The 12,033-nt window shown below is 35.9% G+C and overlaps 1 protein-coding gene across 2 annotated transcripts in view; it reads left to right on the forward strand.

The window, feature by feature from the left end:
- Positions 1 to 11,481, forward strand: part of MFSD1 (major facilitator superfamily domain containing 1) — a 30,854-nt gene extending 19,373 nt beyond the window's left edge. The window contains exons 10-16 of one of the 2 annotated variants that reach the window (XM_086674601.1): positions 261 to 317; positions 650 to 806; positions 2,240 to 2,337; positions 2,934 to 3,046; positions 6,580 to 6,627; positions 7,770 to 7,827; positions 9,134 to 11,481. In XM_086674601.1, coding sequence (XP_086530727.1) covers positions 261 to 317; positions 650 to 806; positions 2,240 to 2,337; positions 2,934 to 3,046; positions 6,580 to 6,627; positions 7,770 to 7,827; positions 9,134 to 9,137 — 535 coding nt within the window. In that variant the 3' untranslated portion in view covers positions 9,138 to 11,481. Of the gene's footprint in view, positions 1 to 260; positions 318 to 649; positions 807 to 2,239; positions 2,338 to 2,933; positions 3,047 to 6,579; positions 6,628 to 7,769; positions 7,832 to 9,133 lie in introns of those variants that run through there. The other variant, XM_025913156.2, reaches the window with a different exon arrangement.
- Positions 11,482 to 12,033: the final 552 nt, after the last annotated feature.

Genomic DNA, 12,033 nt, shown 5'->3' on the forward strand with positions numbered 1-12,033 from the left:
TCGAGCCCCGCATCGGGCTCTGTGCTGACAGCTCAGAGCCTGGAGCCTGTTTCAGATTCTGTGTCTCCCTCTCTCTCTGCCCCTCCCCTGTTCATGCTCTGTCTCTCTCTGTCTCAAAAATAAATAAACGTTAAAAAAAAATTTAAAAAAAATTAAAAAAAAAAGGAAAAGTTGACTAAACTTGAGTTTTTATTTAGTTTAATTATAAACAATAGTTCACTCTAAAGTGCTTATTTCTGTCTCTCTCTCTTTTATTTTAGAGTTTTCTTTATAGAGAAATTTGGATTTTCTCCCCAGGCAGCAAGTGCTGTTAACAGGTATTTCATTAATTCTGTAAATGCTTATTGTGTGTTTAGTGTGGGTCTATAATTATAACCAAATGTCCTAATAGATAAAAAAGACATGCGACTTAACATCCATAGTGTGAAACCAAGATTATATTGGTACTTGATCCTGAGAGGCCATCTTTGCATTAATGGAAAACCAAAGAAATCTTGGACCACCCTTTATATCTTTAAATTTCTGTTTGTTGATGACCATTTTAGAAGAATGCTAAATAAAATGAGCTAGGATTTGCTTTGTCTAGTGATTTTAGGGACTTTCTGGATGTGATATATTTCATTAAATATCTTTTATATTCTCTGGACAGTATTGTGTATGTCATATCAGCTCCGATGTCCCCAATATTTGGGCTCCTGGTGGATAAAACAGGGAAGAACATCATCTGGGTTTTGTGTGCAGTGGTTACCACTCTTGCTGCCCACATCTTGCTGGCCTTCACGCTGTGGAATCCTTGGATTGCTATGGTAATATCATTGTTGATGTTTGTGGGGATCAGGGCTTTAGGGAAGACTCTGTAGAGTGCAGGTCCGGAGCCACACTCAGCTCTTCTGATAGCAGAGCTTGTGACAGTGAGAAAAAACATGCCTTGATTTTAATTTCTACAAAATAGCTATTTTTAAAGTAAATATTAATTATTAATGCATAAGGTATTTTTAATTTATTTGGCTTATTTAACAGTAATCTCAATGCTGAAATCGAATTTGAAATAAAGTAGTCTTATAAAAGCCAAAATGCGTATTAGTTTCATTTATTTTTCTGTACTTTCATCATAGGTGGCAAAAAAACAAAGAAACATACAAAAAAACCTATCAGCCCAGGATTCATGATTTTGCATTCTTTTGTCTTTAACTCCTAGAAGGTTAAAAAGTGACAACGAATTCATCAGATTTTTGTTATTGTTCTTTAGAATGTCATTTTAAAACTCTTTTTTTTTTTTAACTTTTATTTATTATTGAGAGACAGAGACAGAGCATGAGCATAGGAGGGGCAGAGAGAGAGGGAGACACAGAATCTGAAGCAGGCTCCAGGCTCTGAGCTGTCAGCACAGAGCCCGACGCGGAGCTTGAACCCATGAACTGTGAGATCATGACCTGAGCTAAAGTTGGACACTTAACCAACTGAGCCACCCACGCACCCCAGAATGTCATTTTAAAGACCACAGGCTTAATGAGTGTATATGTTTGCACTCTTAGTGAGATTTCCATAGGGCAGATTCTTGGAAGTTGAAATGCTGTAACAGAGGATTTGTGCATGTGACATCTTGATAGACATCATGAAACTTATCTAAAAAGTTTTTACCCATTTATAGCTTTACCAATAATACACAAATGTGTGTGTTTTTTAGTATCCTAGCCATGTTGGGTGCTGGCCATGTTTTAATCTTTGCCAGTATGATAGGTTTAGATGATCTTATTTAAACTTAAATCATAAGGTTTCTTTTTAACTAAAGAAAAGTCTGCATTAGGTGATAGATAGTTCTCTGCCATGCCGTTCAGTTAGGTGTTGGTTACCCAGAGGTAAGATAATGGATTGTTGGTGTGATGTTGCCTTGATTGCTTAATTTGTAATTAATCAGTACTGGAAAATTAGCTTGCCTGAAACATTGGTAATAATTTTTTGCAATTTACCTTTATTTTCTTATTTACTCCTTAATTGTACTCTGGGCCCAGTCAGTTATATAGGTATGTAATATAAAATGGTTAAGACTGTGTGTGTGTGTGTGTGTGTGTGTGTGTGTGTGTGTGTGTATCAAATGTGAATTTTAGCATAATTGCAATAAATTTTGTATGAATGTTGATATATTTGCTCTTAAGTCACTCTAGCTAATCTGCATCAAAGGAAAATCACCTTTTGGTTAATGTTAAGCTTTTTTCCTTTTTGGTATTGCTTTCTACAGTGTCTCCTGGGAATCTCCTATTCGTTACTTGCCTGTGCATTGTGGCCAATGGTGGCGTTTGTAGTTCCTGAACATCAGCTAGGAACCGCATATGGCTTGTAAGTGTTTGCACCATAATGTCTCTCTCTGCTGTATCAATTTAATTATCGTGTAAAACTCTACGTCTCCTGAATCCAGTCACCTTCAGGCTTCTGGGACAGCTCTGAACCTGGAAATCACTGGAGAAGTTGGTTTAATCTATGGGTGATATTGTGGCAACAGAAATGCTCCAAGCCTCCACAAGAAAGCTGGAGTTAAGCTAACCCATTAGAAGTGATTTCTGACATTGACATTGGCTGCCTGTTTATCTGAGGCCTTCTGAGTGAGATATTGAGGCCTGGTCTCTGGCCCAAAAAGCAGAAGGGGGAAACTGCACCCGTGTTGGTATTCACTTAGCTCTTTCTTTCATTCAGCAGGAAAGTATTGAGTTCATACTTCACTTAATAAGACAGGCTCCCTTACCTTTGAGCATAACATCTAGTAGCAGAAACAGTCATGGGATAAAAAACAATTCTAATCAGGTCGTTCCTGGTTGAAAACACCTTTTGATACTAATAGTATGTCGTTTATAGATACTAATGTTTAAAGTGAATTGTTATTCTGTGTGTGAAGACTTTCTAAATTGAAATGTGTTTTTATATTTCTTGAATTGTAGCATGCAGTCCATTCAGAATCTTGGGTTGGCGATCATTTCCATTATTGCTGGCATGATATTGGATACTCGGGGATATTTGTTTTTAGAAGTTTTCTTCATTGCCTGTGTTTCTTGTAAGTGTGATGTGGCAACATTTAGTTTCTTATAAAGTGTAGCAGAATGTTTTATTTATACTTTTAGGTTTTTGTTGTTCTTGTTCTCATTTTCCCTCTTTTAAACCAAATCCCTAAAATGTACCTCTCAGATTTGCCTATTTCTTAGTCTGTACATCGAAGTTTTCCAGCCAGTGGTTTTCTAGTTCTATGAGGATTCCCAAGCATTTTTTAAGGAGATGCCTATTTTTAAAAGTAGTAGTGGAATTTGCTTCATATTCTGTTTTAAATACAGTTTTTAGGAAACATTATCCTCTTTGAAGTGGAACCATTTAAAGGGTGCCAGGTATGTTCCTGGTGTGAATGTATAGAATTTGGTATGATTTAGGTGTGAGTGCTCATGGTTTATTCATTAGGCAGCTTTTAATTGCTTTTATTCTTAGTCTTATAATTTAATTTTTACCTGTAATGATTTATTCGTTAAAAATAGGAAATACTGGCACAAAAACAGACACATAGACCAATGGAATAGAATAGAAACCCCAGAACTAGACCCACAAACGTATGGCCAACTCATCTTTGACAAAGCAGGAAAGAACATCCAATGGAAAAAAGACAGTCTCTTTAACAAATGGTGCTGGGAGAACTGGACAGCAACATGCAGAAGGTTGAAACTAGACCACTTTCTCACACCATTCACAAAAATAAACTCAAAATGGATAAAGGACCTGAATGTGAGACAGGAAACCATCAAAACCTTAGAGGAGAAAGCAGGAAAAGACCTCTCTGACCTCAGCCGTAGCAATCTCTTACTCGACACATCCCCAAAGGCAAGGGAATTAAAAGCAAAAGTGAATTACTGGGACCTTATGAAGATAAAAAGCTTCTGCACAGCAAAGGAAACAACCAACAAAACTAAAAGGCAACCAACGGAATGGGAAAAGATATTTGCCAATGACATATCGGACAAAGGGCTAGTATCCAAAATCTATAAAGAGCTCACCAAACTCCACACCCGAAAAACAAATAACCCAGTGAAGAAATGGGCAGAAAACATGAATAGACACTTCTCTAAAGAAGACATCCGGATGGCCAACAGGCACATGAAAAGATGTTCAGCGTCGCTCCTTATCAGGGAAATACCAATCAAAACCACACTCAGGTATCACCTCACGCCAGTCAGAGTGGCCAAAATGAACAAATCAGGAGACTATAGATGCTGGCGAGGATGTGGAGAAACGGGAACCCTCTTGCACTGTTGGTGGGAATGCAAATTGGTGCAGCCGCTCTGGAAAGCAGTGTGGAGGTTCCTCAGAAAATTAAAAATAGACCTACCCTATGACCCAGCAATAGCACTGCTAGGAATTTATCCAAGGGACACAGGAGTACTGATGCATAGGGGCACTTGTACCCCAATGTTCATAGCAGCACTCTCAACAATAGCCAAATTATGGAAAGAGCCTAAATGTCCATCAACTGATGAATGGATAAAGAAATTGTGGTTTATATACACAATGGAGTACTACGTGGCAATGAGAAAAAATGAAATATGGCCTTTTGTAGCAACGTGGATGGAACTGGAGAATGTGATGCTAAGTGAAATAAGCCATACAGAGAAAGACAGATACCATATGGTTTCACTCTTATGTGGATCCTGAGAAACTTAAGAGAAACCCATGGGGGAGGGGAACAAAAAAAAAAAAAAAAAAGAGGTTAGAGTGGGAGAGAGCCAAAGCATAAGAGACTGCTGAGAACTGAGAACAAACTAAGGGTTGAAGGGGGGTGGGAGGGAGGAGAGGGTGGGTGATGGGTACTGAGGAGGGCACGTTTTGGGATGAGCACTGGGTGTTGTATGGAAACCAATTTGACAATAAATTTCATATATAAATAAAAAAAAAATAGGAAATACTAGGAAACTGTTGAAAACTACAAAAATAAACTAGTATTTTTCCTGTGGTAGGCTTCACCATACATATAGTTGTATTTACCTGAGAAAAGTTCTTATATAACATACCAAGTTGTCTATTATGCTTTATTTATTTTTTTCATCATGACATTTCTGTTTTTTTAATATAATTTGTTGTCAAATTGGTTTCCATACAGCACCCAGTGCTCATCCCAACAGGTGCCCTCCTCAATGCCCATCACCCACTTTCCCCTCTCCCCCACCCCCATCAACGCTCAGTTTGTTCTCAGTATTTACGAGTCTCTTATGGTTTGCCTCCCTCCCTCTCTGATTGTAACTTTTTTTTCCCCTTACCACCCCCCACCATGGTCTACTGTTAAATTTCTCAAGATCCACATATGAGTGAAAACATATGGTATCTGTCTTTTTCTGACTGACTTATTTCACTTAGCATAACACCCTCCAGTTCCGTCCACATTACTGCAAATGGCATGATTTCATTCTTTCTCATTGCCAAGTAGTATTCCATTGTATATATAAACCACATCTTCTTTATCCATCCATTATGCTTTAACATGTGTTTAATTGGCAAACCCTAGTGATGATTTTTATCAGACCTCATTTACAGGGATTAAAGACAATTTATACTTGAAATGTGGTATTTGTAGATAATTGTTATGCAAAGCCTGACTGTATTATATTATCTCATACTCTTAGAGTAAGCACATCATATTTTAAAAATGTATTATTTGTTTTTAAAAAGTAAATGATACAGAATTCACAACTAGGTAATGAAAGTATTTTTGTCTGTTTTTGATGCTGCAACATGTGGTTTAATTTCAGTCCACAATTCCACATATATTTGATTCTCAAACCTGACACCATGCCATTTAAAAATGTTTTTGTTGCCATATTAACTTAAAGTAAACAAAGTGTGCCTCACCTGTTAAGGTAAAAAGCCAAGTCCTGACTTTCTGAGGTTTTCCCTGGCTCTGGGCTTCTGGGATTCAAATGACCACGTTCTCATGTTTGGTGAATTTGTAAAATGGATATGATGTTTTCAGACTGGAAGGATTACTTCTGTTTGGTTCTCTGTAAAAAGATAAGTAGGGTGCTGGCAGGACTTTTTGGAAGTGTAAGGAAGGACTACCACTTAAAAGGGAGAGGAAAGAGCTACAGGGATGATCCGTGGGTAGATCAGCCCCTTCTGTCTCAGCTTCTTTGTTTCTGGCCTGCCATGCCTGGTCTCATGTAGCCCATGGGAAAAAATGGAGTGTAAATAATTTTTAGTGATTTTTGAAAACTAATGTGAATAGTGTTTTTTATTATTATTATTATTTTGAGAGAGAGTATGAATGCATGTGTGGGATAGGGAGTATGGGGGGAGGGGAGAGGCAGAGGGAGAGGGAGAGAAAGAATCTCAGCACCAATATGGTGCTCAATATTATGACCTTGAGATCATGACCTGAGCTGAAATTAAGAGTCCGACGCTTAACTGACTGAGCCACCCAGGTACCCCAGTAGTGTTTGTATTTTTAAATGCCGGTCAGTAAAGATTTCTCTAAGTTTTACTTTGTAATTATGATTACATAGGAATCATTGGGAAGAAGTACATGTTTTTTAAGGACCTGTTTTTTTCCACTTTCAGTGTCACTTTTATCTGTGGTCTTACTCTATGTGGTGAATCGTGCTCGAGGTAAGTAGAATTCAGACATTTTCTTCTTAAACCACCGTGGATCATCTTGTGGGGTCCCTGGATTGTCTACATGCCTCTTTAGAGCCCATTGCTTTAGTTATGTAATAATGACATTCCATTCGTAGTGATAGAAACACAATTCATTATTTAACATATAATTATGTGTTCTGGAACTTCATATTTATTAAAATTGTTGTCATTTTCTCTCTGGCCAGTTTAAGTTTTGTAATATAACATTTTCGATGTTCTTTTTTATGTTAGCATAAAAAAAGTATGGCATTTTTAAAGTAACTTAAAGCCATTATTGTGTTATTGTCTCATATTTTAAAAAAGTGCACATATTTATAGCTACAGTTTGAATTTAAGGTTTAAAGTGTTTGATAGAGAATGAGGTGTTACACAATTTTTCTTTTGCTGTATCTTCTATATGCATTTGTACTTCTTTTAAAAATTTTTTTTAATGTTTATTTATTTTGGAGAGAGAGAGAGAGTGAGAGAGAGTGAGCAGGGGAGGGACAGAGAGAGGGAGACAGAATCCAAAGCAGGCTCCAGGCAGGAGCTGTCAGCACAGAGCCCAATGCAGGGCTGGAACTCACGAACCTTGAGATCATGACCTAAGCCGAAGTTGTACGCTTAACTGACTGAGCCACGCAGGCACCCCATTTTCTTTGTTTTTTATAAGGTTTTGATGTTACCTTTATTAATTTTTCTAACTTGCTTGCCCTGAAAGGTTGTTATGTACCTAGAAAAATGTGTGTACTTGCTAATTAAATTATTTTAGGTCATTTCCTTTAGTTTCTCTTAGTTTTCGCTATTATTGAATATTAATACAATGTCCCAGTTAACACGATGTAATGAAATACGTAAGTCCAAGCTTAAAAAAAACAAAGCTCACATTATACAGTGATTATTTGTATTTGTATCATATAAAGATTCTTAAAGTACATTCCACCCCTGCCCCCCCTTGGGAAGGTTCCAGGAGATAAACTATTTCTTTCTCATCTTCTGTAGCCTTTTGTGTTACTTTAAGGTATACTAATATAAATGTGGGGTGTGTGTGTGTGTGTGTGTGTGTGTGTGAATGTTTGAATTTTAATTTTAGTAGTTTTATAGAAAAGGTTCTGTGCTTATTTGTGTTTTAGGGGGGAACCTAAATTATTCTGCAAGACAAAGGGAAGAAGTAAAACTTTCTCATGCTGAGTAAGTATTAAAAGAGAAAAGTTGTCTTTCTTTTGCAGATCTCAAACATTAGCATTTTATTTCAAAGTATGAGGTTTGGACTTTTAAGAAATTAGTCTTCTTGAGATTTGAGAGCTAGAAATTATCTGTGGAACTAGTGTAACAAAATTCTTACTTGTTCAGAAAATTTAAATAGGGTCAATGTCAAGGGTTAAAATGAAGGGGGATAAGAAGAATTGGGCTTTAAATTGCTTTCTGGGAGAGACAGAGAGAAAGACTTGTAGTATTTGTCATTTATTGGAGGAAAGGTCTTTGTCCTAAGCTCCTATTCTGGGCTTACCCTTCCATTCTCTCTGATGTTGTCTTTTTCTTAACTAGTTGAGATAATTTTTCATCTTCTGCTACTAACATTCTGTGTCTTCTCATTTAGAACAGATTAAGTATATAGTGTGGTGTTTAAGTTAATTTTTTCCACAAGTGTATGCTAAAACATAACTGATTCTATTTCCTGTTACTATAATTTCTGATTTTTTAGATATTAAAATTTTTATGATTTAAAAAATGTACTTATAAACATATGCCATGTAATTATAAGTTTTGTGAATTTTGTATAGCTTAAAATCTTGTAGAACAAAGCTCTCTTTTAAGGAGGTGATTCTTGGCCATTTCAAATTACCTTTTAACATAGTAATTCTACTTCTTGAAATACATCTTGAGAATATAATCAAAGCTATTACAGGTTTTAAATGTCTTTATGACAGTCTTGTTTGTTATATCAAACAGTTGGAAAGAACATGAATGTCCCAAGGTAGGGAAATGGTTAAATAAATTATGACACATCCATATAATATGTTGTTAAAATCATGTTTTAGAAAGAATTTAAAAGTCAGGATGACTTTTTTTCCGTCCGTGCACCAAGTCAGAGATACCTACCCTACCACATGTTAAGTACACAAAAGATTAAAATGCAAACATAATATCCAGTTTTGTTAAAGAAAAAGTATGCAGGCATGTGTATTTCTTACTTACTTACTTGTATATGATAGAAGAAATACTGAAAGGAAAAACCCCAAATACTAACAATTCCATTTGAATGGTAAGGTTACAGGCATACATTTTCCTTTATCCATATTTTCCAGATTTTCTACATTGATCTTATGTTACTTTTACAATCAAGAGGAGTTAAGAGATATTCAGCAAAGTGTGCAGCCTTTAATATTTGGCACTACATGTTTTGTAATGCTTATGGTTTTTATTTTGTAAACCAGTTGAGACCTCCTGTGTTTTCTTTCTCCTTTTTGATAACTTACTGCATTGTGTTTTGCAGATGAGAAGCTTAAATGACTGTGTCATGAGATGGGCTGCACACATCATTGGTTTGAAAACTTCTATTTTTTTTTTTAAATCTAGAGATTAATCATTAGGAAAAATAATGGTGTGGAAAGTTTTTATATTTATATTTCAAAATACCTATTTCAAAGTATATTTGTGATGACTATTTTGGCCTCTGTCTTATGAATTGTGTATTGCTGAAGAATTCTACTTTGGAATGGGCTAATCAACAGTGAGGTTTAGAAAGTTTCTCTGGTATATACAGGTGAACTTTAGTGAGGACAGTAAATAGTGGAAAACTTGGATCTTGTATTGAGATAATTTTCAGAAGAAGCATCTTTAAATCTTAAAGCAAAAAAAAAAAAAGGCTTTTGAGGGGTAGAAGGGATATTTTATACAGAATAAACAGTGGCATGTTCATAGGCATTCCCAATTTTGATAGGGAATATTTGAAAGATATTTTTTATGCAGTCTTTTCATTTTCACAAATAGCAGATTGAATTCTGCTCTCTTTAGTTATGAGAGGTTGATGAGCAGTGACCCTTTTGAACTTCTTTGTATCTCCATTACTCAGGACCCTGATCACTTAGAGATGTAATTTTGTGCTAGAGTTTTTTCTTACAATCTAATTAATTACTAAGCAGTATCCTTGAAATTATGCATATCTACATGGATTAAAACACTGCAAAAAGAATACTTGATGTCTTTTAAAACTTGATTGTTTAAAAAATATTAAAACACTGATTTTAACCGTTAATTATTTGGAAGATGATCTCTATAAGAAAGTCTAAGTTGGAGGGGCTCTGGGGTGGCTCAGTCCATTAAGTATCTTGACTCTTGATTTTGGCTCAGGTCATGTACTCAGTTTGTGAGTTCAAGCCCCATATCAGGCTCTGTGCTGATGGTGTGGAACCTGCTTGGGATTCTGTCTCTGCTTCTCTCCCTCTTTCCCCAGCTTGTGCTCTCTCTCTCACTCTCTCTTAAAAAATAAATAAACAAACAAATAAATAAACTAAAAAAAAAGATCTAAGTTGGGATAAAGAAAATTTGCTTAATTAAAGTCTTTGTAAGTCAGTGGAGCACCTTTTTCTCCAGAGTAGGACTTTAAATCACATTTATATATTTCGGATTAAATATGGTTATAAAATTTCTTTGACAAACTTAAAAACTTTTTAATTGACTTAGTCTTAGCATATTATATGTTAAAGTCAAGAAATTTTTCATGTGATTTGCTTTTCAGGAGCATGCAGATATTTTAGACAACTATTAAACTGTCATATTTAGCTAATTATATTATTTGAAATATATGACATTGTATGCTTGAAAGTTCTGGAACACATTGAAAATGCATTCCTGATTCAAGTTAACTTTTATTTACATCAATTTTTCTGATTTACCGTTTATTGTGTCATTATTCAGTTGTGAGTTCTTTAGGTTTTGATTGCCCTGTGACTGTTCTAGCCCGGATTATTGAATGTTGGCTTTACCAGTTGGTGAGAGTGGAGGAAGCCAGCTGCTGCTGTTGCTGGAGGGTTTGTGTGGTCCAGCCTCCGCCTTACTCTTTCCACCACCTCTGTGCCTCAGCCACAGTTAGCTGCTTAATTACATTTTTTTAAATGGGTCGTGTTCCTCCCCTTTTCAGGGGCCTTGTCCATGCTGCTCCCTCTGCCTAGAATAGTTAACTCAAAATTCTCCACAAGTTGGTTTCACCTCATTCACAACAGAAAACCTTAGCCCCAGCTCAGAACCGTTCTTCCTGTGGAAACTCTTCCAGGCCCTTTAGGCTAAATCAAGTTCTTCTAAAATTTCTGTGATCTTTGAAAAGCCCTGTGCTTTTTCCTTCTTAGCTTACCTCAGCTTATAATGAAGAATCTGTGATAGTGTGGGTTTTGTTATCTACCTCTTCCTTTAGATTGTAAGCTCCATGAGGGCAGGGACTATGTCTGTTATGTTAATTACGATTGTGTCAATAGTGCCTAGCACAAAGTAAGCACAAAATAAATATTTTTTGAATGATGCATAAATAAAAAGGAGAGTAAAGTGGAATAACCTTTTTGGAGGATAAGTTGGCAATATGAATAAAAAGACCTGAAAGGGATGGTGATGGGCTCTGTGCCTTTTGGCTTAGCAATTTCATTTCTAATAATTTATCCCAAGGAAACCATTAGACAAGTACACACATAAATGTCTTTTAAGAAAGTATTTTCATTGCAAGATTGCTTATAATAGCCTAAAATAGGAAACCACCCATGTTTATAAGAATAGAACTTTTGTTAAGTACTTTGTATCATGCGCTTAAAGTGAAATATTAAAGTAGTCATTAAATGGTTTCATTGGAGAGCATTGACATGGAATGATGGCATTATTATGTGAAGATTCAGAGTGCTGCTATTTTTGTAAAAACACACAAACGTGTCTGAAGGATATGTATGTAAATGTCTCTGGGTGATGACTTTCTTTTGGCTTATTTATGTTTTCTAATTTTTCAACAATAAACATTATATAATAAAAGTTGAAAGAAACCCACAAAAATCAAAATTTAGCACAAGTTTGAGTGCTACTTTTGAGAAAAGTGGAACTTGGTGTTCAGAAGGGAGAAAGGTAACAAATAGGTAGAGTTTCCCAAAGAACTTTGGGGATGTAGGTGGGAGTTAAACAGGGCCCTGAGTTAGAAACAGAATTTGCATTGACAGGAAAAAAATTGAATGTGAAGGGAACCTTGAGAGACAGAATAGAGAATGTGGTAAAGACTAATGAAATAACACATATTCTGTTCCCAGTAGTGGCAGAGAACAGCTTCAAATTGTCTGCAAGCTCTCCATGATTCTGGAATGCCTTAACCTCAGTTTCATCCCCCTTGACTTCTTCCATTTGCATGTTCTTGGAGTGCAACAT

The sequence above is a fragment of the Puma concolor genome, chromosome C2 (genome assembly GCF_028749965.1).
Source record: "Puma concolor isolate L17-30 chromosome C2, mPumCon1.1.hap2, whole genome shotgun sequence".
Classification (NCBI taxonomy): Eukaryota; Metazoa; Chordata; class Mammalia; order Carnivora; family Felidae; genus Puma; species Puma concolor.